The following is an 18318-nucleotide window of genomic DNA, read 5'->3' as shown; positions in this document are numbered from 1 at the left end:
TGGAAGGATCTGTCAGAAGAATGGCCATCTCATCATCAATGAGGCGTTTACGGTTGAGTGGTTAGACAGAGCCATTCTGGAGTAAAGCAGAAAAGACAATCTGCTTGGTGTTTCGCAGACAGCATGTAAAGGACTCTGGTCTGATGAGACAAACATTGAACTCTTTGGGCAGAACTCTATGCATGATGTCTGCTGAAGAGGAGGTACAGCTCATCTGTTATGTCCTGCTACCAAATACCATCCCGAGGGTGAAGTATGGCGGTGGTGGTGGTGGTGGTGGCAGCCTCATACTGTGAGAGTTGAAAGGACGGGGACACTGGTCAGAACTGGGGGAAGGATGAATGCAGTCAGATACAGTGAAGTCTTTAAGGAAAACCTGGTCCAGAGTGCATGAGCCCTCAGACTGAGGTGACAGTTCATCCAGCCATGACAATGCTGGAGTGGCTTTAGGACAAGTCTCGGAGTGTCCATAGAACGTGTGTGGAGAGACCTGAAGGTGGCAGTTCACAGACGCTTCCCAATTTATCTAATGGAGCTTGAGAAGATCTGCCAGGAAGAATGGGATCAACTGCCCCAATCCAGGTGTACAAAGAGAGCTGCCTAAGGAGATTTCAAGCTGGAATTGCTGCCAATGGGGCTCCTGAATGTAGGGTCTGAATACTTCCAGGAATGAGAGATTTCAAGTTTTAAATTTTTGATAAGTTTCCAAACCTTTCTGAAGACATGTTCTCATTTTGTCATCACGGGTTCTTGAGGGTAGACTGATGTACAAAACCAGCAGCAAAGTAATACATTTCAAATTAAAACTACCACACAACAAAGTATGCGGAACGTGACGGGGTCTGAAGACTTCCTGAATGCACTGTACTGTATATTGCAGTAAAGTATTATTTCTTTGCTTCAAGTTGTTCCTGAGTTGCGCCCTATGCTCCAGCAGAGCCCTGCGACCCTCTTCAGGACTAAGAAGGATAGAAAATGACTGACAGATTTTTGCTCTGCGTATTCTACACCAAAATCTTTGGAAACCACTTAAGGGCAGCAATAGCAGAACTGATCGCTCGCTTAGTGACTGAACCAAACTATTGTCTCAAAGGCCAAAGGTCCACATGATGGACACGTTACGTCAGATCTCAAATCATTTTAGAGGTGAACGGCTGTCATGGCAGGGTCGATATTTATTCTTTTCCCAGCAGACCCCAAACAACTGCTTGAGAATCTCTAAGTAAGTATATAAAGTCAGACTTTCTACTTTCAAAACCAGAATGTGTCTTCAATGACTCGAGTCATCTGTCACACTAGCAGTTGTGTGGTATATCAAAAAAAAAAGAGAGAAAGAAATCCGGAGAAGGAGCATTGACTGGAATGACAGAAACATTCTGAGCTATTGATGTGACATCAGAACAATCGCACGACGCCTGTACTGACCTTCAAACTCGGAATGAATGCGTTTAAGAGGCTCGTGCAGGTCGTGAGCAACTGATGGATGCTGTGGGCTGTCATTCTTTTATTTCAGGTTCCTGTCGAAATCAACTTTTAATAGGCTGACTAGTCAGAAAACGAAGGAATCTGTGAGGTGCCGCAATGGAGGGACAAGTCCTGAGATTTGAACAATGGAAGTGGAATCTGTTTGCTCTGAATGTGGCTTTTCAGTAGTGACGCCTTTACAAATAATATTCACCTAAAAGACTTGAAGGGACCTCGTTGGCAAACAGCATTAGGCTATGGCTTTCTGACATTATTAAGAAAAATATTATTTCTAATTTTCATTGTAACTTCACAGCTTCCTCTTTTTCAGTGGTAGGATTAATTAAATGAAAAGTTGGAAATTAAGGACAAGTCTCGGAGTGTCCTTGAGTGTCCCAAACAAAGCCCATAGAACGCGTGTGGAGGGACCTGAAGGTGGCAGTTCACAGACGCTTCCCAATTTATCTAATGGAGCTTGAGAAGATCTGCCAGGAAAAATGGGATCAACTACTTCAATTCAGGTGTACAAAGAGAGCTGCCTAACTGCCAATGGGGCTCCTGAATGAAGGGTCTGAATACTTCTAGGAATGAGAGATTTCAAGTTTTCAATTTTTGATAAATTTCTAAACCTTTCTGAAGACATTTATCATCATGGGTTCTTGAGGGTAGACTGATGTACAAAAACAGCAGCAAAGTAATACATTTCAAATTAAATCTACCACACAACACAGTGTGGTAGTTCTCTTGGCTAAATGATGCATGGAATTATACCTGATATCCAGATGTTTTATTCTGGAATCCATGTCGTGGAACTCCTGGATTGTCACAAGATGTTCGAGTTGACTCTAGAAAGGGAAATAAAAAAAACAATGTTATGATATTATAAAGCTTACATTACCAGAAAAGTGTTGTCACAAAGTCATCAAGTGAATAAAACCGCAAACTTCAGTCGACTGCCAGTTTTTGTGGTAACCCTTCCCACTGATGACTTACAGGAGGTAACATTCACACTGCAGCCCATTTTTTCTTTCCAATGTGACACAGATCAAGTGGGAACAATAGAAGGACGCACAGAGTCAGAACTTTTCAGATCGGATTTAGACGACTTTCACATCTGGAGTCCTGTGGGCAGTTTGGGTCTCCATAAAGACGTGGAAGTCCTAGAGAAGTCCAGAGAAGAGCGACTTGGCTGATTCTAGGACTACAGGGGGGGAGTTAGGAGGAAAGATCAAAATATAGGGTTAAGGTTAGGGTTAGGGTTAGGAGGAAAGATCAAAAGAGCTGAGCCTTGACAGAGAGTAAGTGGAGACCTGACTGAAGGGTTTCAAATGATGAAGGGAATGAGTCCAGTAGGTCGAGACGGTGACTTTAAAACGAGTCATCAAGAACACGGGGACATCATTGGAGGGTAAATTTCACACCAATGTTAGGTAGTTCTTCATTCCACTGAGAGCCACAGACACACAGAATACATGGCCAAGTAGTGTGGTAGACAGGAGGACTTTAGGGACTTTCAAAACTCGACTTGATGTTATTTTAGAAGAATTACAGTGGATAGGACAGGCGAATGGCCTGCTCTCGTACAGATGGTGACTTAAATGTGTTTGAAAACTTGAATCTGGACGGTCTGTTAATGGATCACTCTTAGAGTCCTTACCGTCACGTGCGCAGAGTAGGGAAAGGTTCTTACTTGCATGTGTTAGTATGTGTGTAACAAGTCACCCACTTGTGGCACCATGATTAGTGAATATAACGAGATATAGCTGATTTCGTGGACCGGTGACCTCATTGTTCTGGCACTGGGCTGGTGGAAGAATTCAAATCTCAAGAATCAGCGCAGGATTTACAGCACTTTTATGAAAACGACTGCATTGTTTTACTTAAGGAAATTGATGGATGCAATGGACCACGATGGATGTCAGGTTGCTGTAGCACTTTGCTGATAAATTATAGCGTCAGAGAAATATCATTGTAATCTGCAGACAGCACAATGTGAGGTTGTTTTAAATGTAAATTAAGTTCGGTTATTTGTTGTAATCATAACGGCTCACAGAGCTGCTTTCCTTCCACAAACGTTAAGTGACATTTTCCCCCCTTGCTTGTGTTTTCTTATTTCGATGAAGATCATTTAACTGTCCTGGTTCAACTTCGAACAGCAGGAGGAGACAATCAGAGTAGCAGAGGTTCATGTAATCAACTGCCGCTACCACGAGCGCGACTCCGCTGGACTTTGAAAAACGTGAATTGGAGATCTGGTTGGCCTCTTCAGAGCGGCTATCAGACAAGTAAAAGACCCACATATCAAAATGGACAAACCGTTGAGACTTTTAACAAATGATCTATAGGGAAAATAAATCAGACCATTTAATCATTGATTAGCCTTGAGCCAAGTTTTATTGCAGACGCACAGAAACACACACTGCCTCAGCTGACACGTCTTATTTTTATAGCGCCATTCCAATGCTCAGGGTGCTTAAGTTGTGCATGTTTGACCTGACATGTGGACAGATCTGTTTTTAGGACAACACATACAGGTATGTTATATATCTGTTATCATTTGCCATTTCTTGGAAAGTAAAATAATCTTAAAATGAATATGCCGCTGGGCTAATAATGACCATGCAATGTCTCAGAACTTTACCCTGTATCCCAGACTGCTGTGTTTCGACCTTAGCATAAGCCGTTTTCTAAGCCCACGTGAATAAACATCACAAGTTACATTTACAATTAGGTTCCTTTTAAAAGGGTCCAATTGTTCAGTCTTCTTCCCAGGCTTTTGGGAGATATAGGACATTTTAGGAAGCACTGCTACAATCTTTCGCACCCCTTCAACACCTGATAGCCAATGTGCGGTGAGTGCGCTGGCACAAAATGGCTGCCGTCACATCGTCTAGGCGGATGCTGCACATTGGTGGTGGTTGAAGTTGCAGAAGCTCTACCTAGTTGGACTGCAGATCCCAGCAACCCCGGGAGTACCGCACCATCGGGCAGCCTTGTTTTTGCACAGGGGTTGACACATTTGGAGGCATTACTTTCAAAAAGGAGCTGTAAGGCGATGAAGACGAATCGTGATCACCAGTTGTTTCCACACTTCACCCCACCCCACATTGGGTGACAGTTTTCTTTCCAGATTGATGTTTTGTCTTGTGCCTGCTTCTTCGTGTGATTCCATCTGGGTTGGATACGTCTTTGTCTGGGGGAGGCAAACCCAATTAATTCAAATCTTTATTCAACAACTGGAACTTTCATAATATTCTGAAGGCCATTGACTTCGGAACTTAGTTCATTTCCTCCATCCGTGTATGTACTTTGTCGTTGGTCATTTGTCCGGATGTGCTCGTATTTCGTCATCCAGTCATTCCAGTCTTTCACACTGCATGGCCAAACTACCATAGTCTGTTTCTCCTAATATTGTCTCCACACCATGCGTTTCACTTCACTCAGAAATTTCATCTTCTTCTCGCTCCGTAACACTCCACACATCCGTATGCTCATTCCCATCTGTGTTCTTAACAGTTATAACCGACAATAGAGCTTCACCACGTCACCTCTTATTCCACACTTCACTTTGCTTTAAGGGAGCTACTCCAGCTCAAATGACACGCTCTCATGTGTCTGCGCTGGGCAGTTGCAGTTCTCAATTCTTTTACATCTGCCACTAGAGGTGAAATATTAACAGCTAAAATATGCTAAAGAGCTAGGAGCGTAATGACTTGACTGTTACCGATACACCGAGGCTGGATCCCACTCCATGTCCCATCTGCCTGGCAGATTCGTGTCATTGATCCCACGAGAATAAAAGGTGGGTTGCAGCTGAAGGAAACCTCCGACTGGAAAATGAAACTCCTTCCTTCTCTCATGCCTTGTGCGGGGACACCAGGATCACCACAGAATTTTGCTGAAAGCCAAAGAAACATTTATTAAAATTATTTAATTTTTTATTAGCAAATGCATACAAAATTTCTTACACCAGCTGTACTATGGGTTGAAATCTACGTAATCAACATAAACCACAGCGTATTCAGTGTTAATGTTTGCAGTGCACCATTAATTGGAATGTATTTTGTAATACATGAACAAAAAAAATACATTGAATTTCTCATTCCAACAGATGGTGCATCACAAACATTTATAGTAATAAAATGTGTTGCATTTCTCATTCCAACAGATGGTGCATCACAAACATTTATAGTAATGAAATGTGTTGCATTTCTCATTCCAACAGATGGTGCATCACAAACATTTATAGTAATAAAATGTGTTGCATTTCTCATTCCAACAGATGGTGCATCACAAACATTTATAGTAATAAAATGTGTTACATTTCTCATTCCAACAGAAGGTGCATCATAAACATTTATAGTAATAAAATGTGTTGCATTTCTCATTCCAAAAGATGGTGCATCACAAACATTTATAGTAATAAAATGTGTTGCATTTCTCATTCCAACAGAAGGTGCATCACAAACATTTACAGTAATAAAATGTGTTGCATTTCTCATTCCAACAGATGGTGCATCACAAACATTTATAGTAATAAAATGTGTTGCATTTCTCATTCCAACAGAAGGTGCATCACAAACATTTATAGTAATAAAATGTGTTGCATTTCTCATTCCAACAGATGGTGCATCACAAACATGTATAGTAATAAAATGTGTTGCATTTCTCATTCTAACAGATGGTGCATCACAAACATTTGTAATAATAAAATGCATTGCATTTGTCATTTGCACAGATGGCACATCACAAACATTTGTATCAATAAAATGCATTACATTTTCCATTCTAACAGATGGTGCATTACAAACATTAGCACTGCTTTTATGAATCCCATACCAAATGGCATATAAGAGAAACATAGCAACTGGACGGTCACACAGATACACAGACACGTGTCATTTTATTAAGGTGGGTTCCCTAAATAGAGCTTGTTATACGTGTATAAGTTTAATACGTCACTGTACTCTGTGCAAATCTATCTTATAAATCTGCCTTTTTCTACTCACATGCACAATTGACACAGAGCCCGATTTACCACTGGGGTTCACCATATACAGTAGAACTGCTAGGCAAGCGTTATAAGACACTTAGGGGCAACTGGGAAATGGGCAGTCAGACTGAGGACCATTGTGTACTATTTTTGTGTGTCAAAGTCAGCATGAAACGGTCTCCTCTGTGCCTTGTTTGTAATGGCCTGATTCACCTAACTGGGGGCCTGCACATGAAGAAAGAGTATAAAGCCTTGGAACATTACCTGGCGCACCTTTGAAGCTGACGGACAGATGGGAGATGACGTCATCCGATTCAGAAAATCCTTCCATGCAACGGCAAAATGTCAGACTCTATATATCGGGCCCCCACTCCCGGACTGGGTTTTAGCCATCGGCTTCCTTTGTCTGTTATGCAGCATAAGCCGTCATTAAAGAAAGCTAAGTCATTTCTCCTAGGTGATTTCTTACCGCCGTATCACTAAGGGAGGAGTATCACTTTTTTATATCATATCTATATAGTTTTGAGTTATGTAACACGCCACAATTATAAAAGAACTTATTCCAACAAGGGAGCTAGCGCCCCACGTTGGATACAAAGCTTACATCTGAACTTGGGTTAAGTGTATTTATTAGGTTTATAACACAATAATAACCATCTGTTATCCAACCCGCTATATCCTAACTACAGAGTCACGGGGGTCTGCTGGACCCAATCCCAGCCAACACAGGGCACAAGGCAGGAAACAAACCCCGGGCAGGGCGCCAACCCACACACACATACACCAAGTGACAATTTAGGATCACCAATGCACCTCACCTGCATGTCTTTGGACTGTGGGAAGAAACCCACACAGACACGGGGAGAACATGCAAACTCCAGACAGGGAGGACCTGGGAAGCAAACCCAGACGGGTCTCCTTACTGTGGGGCAGCAGCGCTTACCACTGCGCCACCATGCTGCCCACAATAATAACTTTATTACATAATAATAATGCAATAACGCTTTGAAGAAATTGCAGATAATAATCTGAGACTGACTTAAGAACAAACGTTGGGTTTGTTACAATAAATTACATACGGCCTCTTTTGCTTTTTACACTGTGTGTTCATCTGCCAGTTTACACTTGTCTTAATATAATAAGGTGACATTTAACTGTATTTTAATCAATAATTTCTCTTCTTTCTAGTAACCTGTCCACAGTTTTCACCTTTTAAAACAACTGGGGGAAAAAAAACAGTGTACGGTGGACTGAGCATACGGTAGCCTAGTGGGCGTCAGTCCATTATTTGAGTCGGCTATAAGTGAAATGGAAACACACAGACCATAGAGAAAGCGCTCCCTGCTGGTCCCAGCAAAACTTCTTCCAGCAGCAACCCAAGCTTTTCCAACTTGGTCTCCCATCCTAGGAATGGCCAGACCTGAACATACTTAGACTTCAGGTGGATGACCTCTTCTGAAGCACACGTGGTATGGCTGCTGTTACCCCAGGATTATACTCATATCTGGTGCTACAGCCCCACAGATGGTTTACGAGATAACTTGTTAGGTGACGTCTGTCTATAAATTGCATACTACACGCTAACTCAAATTTAGTAGTCGACGTGTTAACATCCCATCCTGTGAGAAGAACCCTACACATCCTTAAATTCCTGTGGCCGTCTGCTCTGCAACCCACTAGACAGGCCTACAACAAGGTGTGCCAGCCATGCTAATGGGATAGCAATAATGGATCACCCATAACGTTCTCATCTCCTGATGTGAGTAACTCAATAACATGAAACATCAAGAACCCTGCATAGATAGATAGATAGATAGATAGATAGATAGATAGATAGATAGATAGATAGATAGATAGATAGATAGATAGATAGATAGATAGATAGATAGATAGATAGATAGATAGATAGATAGATAGATAGATAGATAGATAGATAGATAGAATTTGGTATACAGTAATCCCTCCTCTATTGCGGGGGTTGCGTTCCAGAGCCACCCGCGAAATAAGAAAATCCGCGAAGTAGAAACCATATGTTTATATGGTTATTTTTATATTGTCATGCTTGGGTCACAGATTTGCGCAGAAACACAGGAGGTTGTAGAGAGACAGGAACGTTATTCAAACACTGCAAACAAACATTTGTCTCTTTTTCAAAAGTTTAAACTGTGCTCCATGACAAGACAGAGATGACAGTTCCGTCTCACAATTAAAAGAATGCAAACATATCTTCCTCTTCAAAGGAGTGCGCGTCAGGAGCAGAGCATGTCAGAGAGAGAGAGAAAAGCAAACAAATCAATAGGGCTGTTTGGCTTTTAAGTATGCGAAGCACCGCGGCACAAAGCTGTTGAAGGTGGCAGCTCACACGGAGGGTCAGGAGCAGGGAGAGAGAGAGAGAGAGAGACAGAGTTTGTTTTTCAATCAAAAATCAATACGTGCCCTTCGAGCTTTTAAGTATGCGAAGCACCGTGCAGCATGTCGCTTCAGGAAGCAGCTGCACAGAAGGAAGCAACGTGAAGATAATCTTTCAGCATTTTTAGACGAGCGTCCGTATCGTCTAGGTGTGCGAACAGCCCCCCTGCTCACACCCCCTACGTCAGGATCAGAGAAAGTCAGCGCAAGAGAGAGAGAAAAGTAAGTTGGGTAGCTTCTCAGCCATCCGCCAATAGCGTCCCTTGTATGAAATCAACTGGGCAAACCAACTGAGGAAGCATGTACCAGAAATTAAAAGACCCATTGTCCGCAGAAATCCGCGAACCAGCAAAAAATCTGCGATATATATTTAAATATGCTTACATATAAAATCCGCGATGGAGTGAAGCCGCGAAAGGCGAAGCGCGATATAGTGAGGGATTACTGTAGTAGGCAGGATTAGATAGATAGATAGATAGATAGATAGATAGATAGATAGATAGATAGATAGATAGATAGATAGATAGATAGATAGATAGATAGATAGATAGATAGATAGATAGATGTATATTAAAGGTACTCTCAGCAGTTTATCCAATTCTACCACACACACACACACACACGCACACACACACACATTTAGAGCGGACTTACGCAGACACTGAGGCATGTCTCCACTCCACGTGCCGTTCCCCACACACGTTAAGACTGCAGGAAATGAAAGTTCATATCCTGGAGAGCAGCTGTAGCTGATGCTGTTGCTCCACTCAAAATTGGTTCCTTCCACAACTCCATTTGAAATGACGGGTGGTGCTGGGCACACAACAGCTGTAAGAAACAAAAGAAAACTTGCAGTTGTGAGGTGAACAACACTAAAGCGGCAATTACTGTGAAATACATGCAGGGGGCCTGAATAATGCAAAATGAAAGCCAAGAGAAACACGAGGCCTCTTATTACAGAAATCATTTTTATGTACATCAGCATCTAAAGATGATTCAGTAACAATATGTGTCCTAAAATAAAGAAAGCAGTTACTGTTAAAAACATAGCAAATGACTTCAATTTACAGAGCGCTAGTTTATTTATTAATTATGACCACAGCTAAGCAACCAGAGATGACATGACTGATGGGCACCCAACATTTAGACAGTAAAAATAAAACACTGCCTTCACATATTGAACAAATGAACAATTTAGAGACTAAAACTCACCGTTCAGGAAATCATCTGTCAGGAAGAATAGGATTACTTGTGAGCAGATTTTGTTTCCTGGATCGCTTATTTTCTGCCTTCATTTGCTGTCTCCCACTGTTACCTTTCTTGGCTGTTTTTCTGCTAATTTCACTGTTGGATAACCATCCGTGAAGTCTCTCTTCCTCTCTCTCTGTCTGTCTATTTATTGTCATGCATGGGTGTCAGAGGGTCACCTTCTGGGCTCATCAGAGGTAAGCAGTACCACCCCGGGACACCAGGCCGCACAGTCGCTAACTCTTCGGTCTCTGAGAAGACACCCATTGAGAGTAGCTGACTCCGCCCCATCGGTTCAGCATGGCACTCCCAGAAGGCGGGGTTCTCATTTGGAAGAGGAGCCACCCGCCTGACGGAGCTCTGACCCCAAAGCCTGACTGCTCTCCAGAGCTCTCTAATCACAGACTATGGCTGAGCATTGCTGACACCGTCTTATTGTTGCTTATTAGTTCAAGTAAATGGTGCGTCTTTCTAAAAGGGTTTCCATCCTAGTGCAGGACTATTAGAATTGACCACTGGGTTCTTGGGTACCTCCCTGACCAAGGCACTTCTTGCCCGGTTACCCAGTTTTGGCTGGGCAGTCAAGTCTAGGAAGAGTCCTGTTGGTTCCAAACTTCTTCCGTTTCAAAATTCTTGAGGCCACTGTGCTCCAAAGTGTGGTGAGGCACAGATCAAGGCAAGGGGATCAAACCATTTGTTAAGCTTTGAGTGGTCCCAAGAGTCCTGGTGGTTCCAAATCTTCTTTTACGCAATTCTTGAGGCCACTGTGCTCATGGGACAACTCAAAGCTTTACGAATAGTTTGGTCCTCTTGGTCTGATCAATGTCTCGTCACAGTTTAATTTTTTCCTGTCTCCAAAGTGTGGTGAAGCACAGATCAGGGCAAGGGGATCAAACCATTTGTAAAGCTTTGAGTGGTCCCAAGAGTCCTGGTGGTTCCAAAACTTCTTCCATATCACAATTCTTGAGGCCACTGTGTGCTCACGGGACAAGATGGCTTGATCCCCTTGGCCTGATCGATGCCTCACCACACTTTGTTCTTGGAGATCTACAGAGAGTTTGTTGGACTTCACGGGTTGTTTTCAGTCCTGTCATGCAGTGTGAATTGTGGGACCTTCTAGATGCAGGTCCACGTGTGCCTCTCTAAATGATTTGTGGTCAATTCAGTTGGCCAAAAGTGGACTGCAGTCTAGTTCTAGAAACTTCTCAAGGGGAATTAAAGCAACAGGATGCACCTGAGCAGAAGCTGGCGATCCACAGCAAAGGGTCTGAGCACTTTTAAAAACGATGTTTAATAAACCTGCACACCTTTCTGAAAACACTTTGTCATGATGAGTTATTGATTGTACACAGATGGGCAAAAATGTCAAATGTATCTGTCTAAAACAAAATCTACAACGCAATAAAGTCTGCAGAAAGTGAGGGGTCTCGGTCTTAATGAATCCACCGTATGTTAGCGCGTGATAAAGACAGAGGAGAGGGGGGCAGGTCGTAGAGACAAATGGCACAAATCGTATACCAGACTCTATAAAGGGGGGCAAATTTCAGGTACTTGTAACGCAAGGAGTTAAAGAAAATGAAGAGTATAAGCGTAGTCAAAGCACACAAGCAGATTAAAACAGCGTCAGGCAATAATTAGACTTTAGAGCTGGCATCCATGGCAGCACGGCTCCGTACCGCGGGTCCTTATGAGATTCCTGAGGCAGCAGACGTGTGTGAATTTATCTAAAATAACCGCGAGCCGCACTCACGTATAAAGAAGAAAAAAAGGAAACAAACTGTGTGATGGCAAAGGGCCAAACGATTAAAATCCTGAAAAATCAAGTTAAACAGACATCTCTGTTAAAGTCCCAGGTGGAAACACTAGAAAATAAATGAAAAGAAATTAAACAGGAATTAGACACACCTTGGATGGGCAGAGCAGGACAAGGCAGTCGGAATTCAGGAGAAAAATTAGCAAACGAAAACAGAAATTACGTTTCACTCTGAAAGAAAGAAGTGAACGTCGGAAACAGCTGGTAATCAAATCACTCAAAATAACTCAATTTGTGCCACAGTAGAATGTGGACCGATGCCTGGGAAAATGAAAGGCCTATTGTTCAGCAACGGGGAAAAAATAAAAATAAATTAGTGTCAAGGCAGGCAGCTGAAAAAAAACGATTTGATGAAATGGATGGCACCGTCAAATAAGATAAGCACGTCATAATATAATACTCAGGGATAGGAATGTAACGGGGGGAGACTGAAGATGTTTAAAAAATATCTGTGCCCACCTAGGACTGCCAGTCAAGAGAAGCTCCCGATGCCCTTGCTTCTGATTGGCACCACAGGTCAGTGTAGGGCACAGGTGGATGTATCACTGTTTTATTGTTATGGCAAACAGCAAAGTAAAGAATTCATAACTGCTGCCATCACACCAAGTCTTCTGCTCTGGTGTCGTAGTACGAATGGTGTCATTGGTAGCAAACGCGTCCAATTGACAAATAGCAGCAGATGTCATTTACCACATCTGAATATAAGAAGGCATTTTTACTTTTTATGTATATTATGGTATATATTATATTCTGGCTGTCCCCCACAGCTGTGCCCATGTAGTAGTGAAACAGGACAAACTTTAAAAATCAATCGACATTGGCACTGTATCTGATCGTGTTCAGCTCTGATGGGACAGCGTCCTCCCCATGGGGAGAAAAACACGTGGCCGTAATATCTCTGCCAATCAGCAGCTACCCTCTAAAACGCACGTAACTCTGATCTCTCTCTCTCTCTCAAAAATGTCAAACGTTACTCTTTAACAATCTCTAGATGGTAATGTCTGCTGCGCAAACAGCTATCGCTAGCTAATAATAATAATAACTTTGCATTCCTATAGCGCTTTTCTCACTACTCAAAGCGCTCAGCATTTGCAGGTTGAGGGCCTTCCTTGCTCAAGGGCCCAACAGAGCAGAGTCCCTATTGGCAATTACAGGATTCGATTGCCAGTGCACATCCTTAGCCTCAGAGCCACCACTCCGCCTAACAAGATAGAATGACTCGAACAGAGGCTGGCGCGTGAGTGAGGAGGGCCTTGCCCCAAATAAAATCGGTACCGCAAGCAAGCTACGATACTTAGCGTGATGAGAGAAGTCGCAAAATCAACCGCAATGTTCAAGAAGGTTATGGAAAAAAACCCGCTCGAAATCCATTAAGTAGTTCTCTCATGAAAACAGACAGACACGTTGATTTTTATATATAAGACTAGCCGTGTAAGCCCGTGCTGTAAAAAGCCCGGGGTCCTAGAAACTATTGAAATCGTCAGAAAAAAAAATTGAAAGGGACTACTCTGGGCATCTCTCTCCTAGGAGGATTCCATTTGCAGACTTGGTCGCCTCACTCGTGTTATTGTTATTGAGGTCGCTTTGCTGATGTTAGCGGCTGAACGACTTTGTCTTTCTTCTGAGGACTCATTTTGCTGATTTGCTCGTCTCGCTTGTGTTGTTAGCGGCTAAGCGAGTTTTCTGTTTCCTCGGAGGCGGAGCCTTTACCCCGACTCCACCTCTCACTTCCGGGCTGGACAAACAGACGCACTTCCATTTGTAGACGTTTATATATAAGAGATTTATAAAATACATTTTATATTTTTATATTATATTTATATATTTTATTGGACATGAACCTGCCATATGCAGGCTTAAAAAGACGAACATCCACATATTACATAAGACTTTATGACCACCACCTTCTGAACCCCACCTCATTATTCCACCTGTCCCTTACACCCACCCACCCCTCCTTCCTCACTTGCTATCTATTGCCTTTAATTCCTGTATGTCTAATCATTTTCCCCTGATGATGACTCCTGGTAGGGGTTGAAAGCTTCGAAATAAAAAATATTTTAAGATATGCGACTCATCTTCTCCCTCTGCGTATTTCTAGCTACAAATGTGCCAACCGTATCACAGACATTTGCTTTTATATTCATATATGTGGAGATATTCTCAGGCATGCGCTCTTAGGGAGAGTCTTCAAGGCTCACAGATCTCCACTAATTCTCCTCTAGACAGAGAGGGGGCGCTGTCGCTTTCCTTTTCTTCACTTTTACCCGCAGAGCAGAAGGCTCTGGACCAGAAAACAACTGACGTGACTTCCACGACCTCACTGAACCTCTTCCACCCAGAATCATACTTAACCCGTGGCAAAACCCCACAAGTAGGCGTTTGATTGACGAAGCCAGATCTGGAGATACCATCTTCCCAGACACAATTTCCCTGCAATCGTTATTATCTTTCATCATAGAACGGTCACATCTCTAGTAGTTTTGCCTGTAAAACGGGGTTCACCTGGCTGGTTCTCCGACACTTTGAGATGTTGCGGTGTTAATTATCTCTTACTCTTTATATTTACAGTATATACAGGGTGTGGGCCTAAAGTTTTGAATTTGACCCTTACGGACTTATTACATGGTGCTGATTTTGTAAGGTTAGCTCCCATGTATGTTTATTACAAGTTTCAAGCATTTGTGTTTACAAGACAGGAAGTGTGTGGTTTGCATATCTAGATAGTTTGAAATCATTGCATGTTGTTGTCTGTCACACACATGAGAGGCAGTCGATGGACTTAACTAAAGAGAAAGATAAGACGCGCGGGGGGTTGACGATGAGCACTAATGCCTTTTCTTCTTCATCTCCAGACTCTCAGAAGAAAAAGTCCTCCTGACACCCTCACTTCCGGCCCCGAAAATGACCGCCCTTCTGTCTCCTACCCTAAAAACAGACCCGTTCCTGTCATTCCTCTCTAAAACCAGCATGCTGCCTAAAACAGTTTAGTTCAGTTGTGGACTCGTGGAGTTGTTTTCTTGCTTTATTATTCAAGTACTAGTGTGTGAGCCCGTGCTGTAAAAAGCACGGGGTCATAGAAACTATTGAAATTGTCAGTAAAAAAATTGAAAGGAACTACTCTGGACATCTCTCTCCTAGGAGGTTTTGTTTTACCGTTGTGCTCGCATCACTTGTTTATTAGCGGCTAAGCGACTTTGTCTTTCTTCGGAGATTTCGTTTTGCCGATGTGCTCACCTTGCTTGTTTATTAGCGGCTAAGCGACTTTGTCTTTCTTCGGAGATTTCGTTTTGCCGATGTGCTCACCTTGCTTCTGTATTAGCGGCTAAGTGAGTTTGTCTTTCTTCCTAGATTTCGTTTTGCCGACGTGCTCACCTCGCTTCTGTATTAGCGGCTAAGCGACTTTGTCTTTCTTTGGAGATTTCGTTTTGCCGATGTGCTCGCCTTGCTTGTTTATTAGCGGCTAAGCGACTTTGTCTTTCTTCCTAGATTTCGTTTTGCCGACGTGCACACCTTGCTTGTTTATTAGCGGCTAAGCGACTTTGTCTTTCTTCAGAGATTTCGTTTTGCCGACGTGCTCACCTCGCTTCTGTATTAGCGGCTAAGTGAGTTTGTCTTTCTTCCTAGATTTCGTTTTGCCGACGTGCACACCTTGCTTGTTTATTAGCGGCTAAGCGACTTTGTCTTTCTTCGGAGATTTCGTTTTGCCGACGTGCTCACCTCGCTTCTGTATTAGCGGCTAAGCAACTTTGTCTTTCTTTGGAGGTTTCGATTTGCCGACGTGCTGGCCTCGCTTGTGTATCCTCGGAGGCGGAGCCCTTATCCCGACTCCACCTCTCACTTCCGGGACAGACAGACAGACTTCAACACATAGACGTTTATATATTACATATGGGGGGGCTACCTAATAAACCTTTTTCTTGGTTTTGTCTCTTTCTTACATTTTATATATTACAATGATTTGAAATAAATGGAATATGGCAAGCTGTTCATAAGCCAATACATCAAACTGAAGTGAGCAAAGCTGCGTTGGACTTTTAAAGAGCGAGAAAAGGGAGGTCAAGGCTAAGCAAATAACTTGTGTGAGAGAGAAGCTGAGAGGGTGAATGGTGCAGCCCGAGGGCTTCTTTATCACATCATTATCATCAGAAAGGAGACATCGCCTGTACTGTACATGACCCGACCACATCACACGCACCTCCCATCTAAGGCTGTGCCATTCTTCAGTGCTACAGTTCTGGTAGCCACCCAGTGCTGCCCGCTGAAGCACGGCCTCCACTTTCCCAAGTTCTGTGCCCACAGTTTTGTTACTAACAGTCTCCACACACGCTTGTGTAATCTGATTAGAGAAATGCGCCTCCAAATCTCCACGCAGTTTACCTCAAAATGTTGGCTTCACGATACTTGGGGAATTCCCAGAATGTATTAATCATGTCTACCATCATGGTGAGCACTGAAGCCAGCAGCTCAGTATAAAACAGAGCCTTTCAGAAAAATTAATTTCAAATCCCAAAGTGTGCAATAAATGCATCTTAAAGTTTCCCCCCAACTTACAAGATACATTCAAAAACATTTGCCTTAAAAACGGCCCTCGGGAATTCATAACATTTCACTGGCGCTTCTGTGCATCAAATTGGGCAATTATATTCACTTTGGCCTCGGTTGAACTCCCCGAAGTGCCACGCCGTTTGACGAAGTGTGCAAGGAGTCATCGAGCTGGTAGTCTAATGATGATGCCCTGTTCACTCCGTTCTCTACTCATGTTAACACAAACCTTTTTCATTTCTCTCTCTGCGGTATGGGGAGACGGCTATTTTTTATATGTTAGAACCTGCATTGCTCACCACTCTCATCAGAGAATCTTTAGATTGACGATCACCTTTGACGAATCACATCTGGATGAGCGATCGGAACAATTCAGCTGTTTGTCAAGTGGTCTCCCCTCGTCTTCTTACGCAGTCAAGATTCAATGAAATGTCTGGCTTGTTAGTTCAATCACCAATGAAATTATCACCACACGTTAGCTCTACATCAGGGGTGTCCAACTCCGGTCCTGGTAGGCCGCAGTGGCTTTCATTCTAACCGTCTTCTTAATCCGTGAGCCGTTTTTGCTGCTGATTCGCTTGTTTTGCCTTCGATTTAATTGACGTGATTCAGAGTTGTTTCCTTTTTCCTTAATGAGCAGCCAAACAATAATGAGACACAAAACAAGCTGCCACATGACCAGCTAACCTGAAAATAAAGAAAGGTGAAGGTCTCGGCCATGTTGGTCTGCTCAGGTCACCAAAACACCTTGACGAAAAATTAACAGAGAACAGCCGCAAGTCATGATATTTAACAACGGCTTTAATTAACAACATGACTCGGCTTCTCATTAAGTTACTGATTGGAGTGGAATTGCCTGGAGGTTGACGTTCCAATTTAGCTGGTCATCTATTGGTTTGAATTTCACATCTCGTTTCTGTTTGACTGCCATTTAATGAAGAAACAAATGAATCCTTAAAAACAGGGCTATTAAAATGAAGGGAAAAGGAGTTAATTAGCGGTAAAAACAGCTCGCTGATTAGGAAAAGGGTTAGAATGAAAACCGGCAGCCACTGCGGCCCACCAGGACCGGAGCTGGACACCCCTGCTCTACATGGTGCTTTGGAACAGTCACTTTGTGACTGGCAATGCCGCTTTACTTACAGATCACCAGCATAATAAAGTGGAGCGGTCCATTTTTATAACACTCCGTACCGACTTACAAATGGCCATGCGTAGTTATCAGAAGTAAATTCACACCATTAGTCACTAGGCAAGAAATAAAGAAAATGGAAGCCGGCTGATGAATTAGATCTCAAATCTGAGAATGTGCAAATAAAGCAAACGGCGAGGAGCATCGCTGATATTTCACAAGTTCCACCCGCTTGCATGGTTGGTTTCCCCGCTCATATCGGTGGCAGCTGTGAATGTCTTTTTAGGTAAATGCAATGCAGAATTGGAACGAGTCGGTTGGATTGGATGGCACAGATGTTTGAAATTTTGCATTCATTATATTTATTTATGCATGCCAAAGACACTCACTCAGTCTAATAATAAAGCAACAAATTACAGTTCATACTGAGATCAAAATGATCTGTGAAAATGGGCCCAGTGAGTGTGGGTGTGTGTGTGTCTGTGTGTGTGAGGCACTGGCACATTGTGCCCAAGGCTACCAGGATTAGGCTCTGGCGCCCATGGGACCCTAGAATTAAAAAGGGTTTGCATACATTTTAGAGTGAGAATGTACACGACTGGTTGATGCATTTATGACATTTCTTCATCTCTAATTGCAGGAGTACCTCTAGTATTCCACCCATTTTCTTATTTGATTACAACAATGTTTCCCAATTTTTGGACCGTGACTGAC

General features: G+C 42.8%; 1 protein-coding gene across 2 annotated transcripts in view; it reads right to left on the bottom strand.

Annotated features, from left to right (window-relative positions):
• Positions 1 to 18318, bottom strand: part of csmd3b (CUB and Sushi multiple domains 3b) — a 1253873-nt gene that overhangs the window by 38148 nt on the left and 1197407 nt on the right. For both annotated transcript variants that reach the window (XM_051936007.1, XM_051936008.1), the window contains exons 60-62: positions 9521 to 9694; positions 5189 to 5362; positions 2236 to 2309 (exon numbers count right to left, since the gene is read on the bottom strand). In XM_051936007.1, the coding sequence (XP_051791967.1) occupies positions 2236 to 2309; positions 5189 to 5362; positions 9521 to 9694 (422 nt within the window). The remainder of the gene's footprint in view (positions 1 to 2235; positions 2310 to 5188; positions 5363 to 9520; positions 9695 to 18318) is intronic.

This window comes from Erpetoichthys calabaricus, chromosome 13, assembly GCF_900747795.2.
Source record: "Erpetoichthys calabaricus chromosome 13, fErpCal1.3, whole genome shotgun sequence".
Classification (NCBI taxonomy): Eukaryota; Metazoa; Chordata; class Cladistia; order Polypteriformes; family Polypteridae; genus Erpetoichthys; species Erpetoichthys calabaricus.
This window is presented reverse-complemented; position numbering and strand designations above follow the sequence as displayed.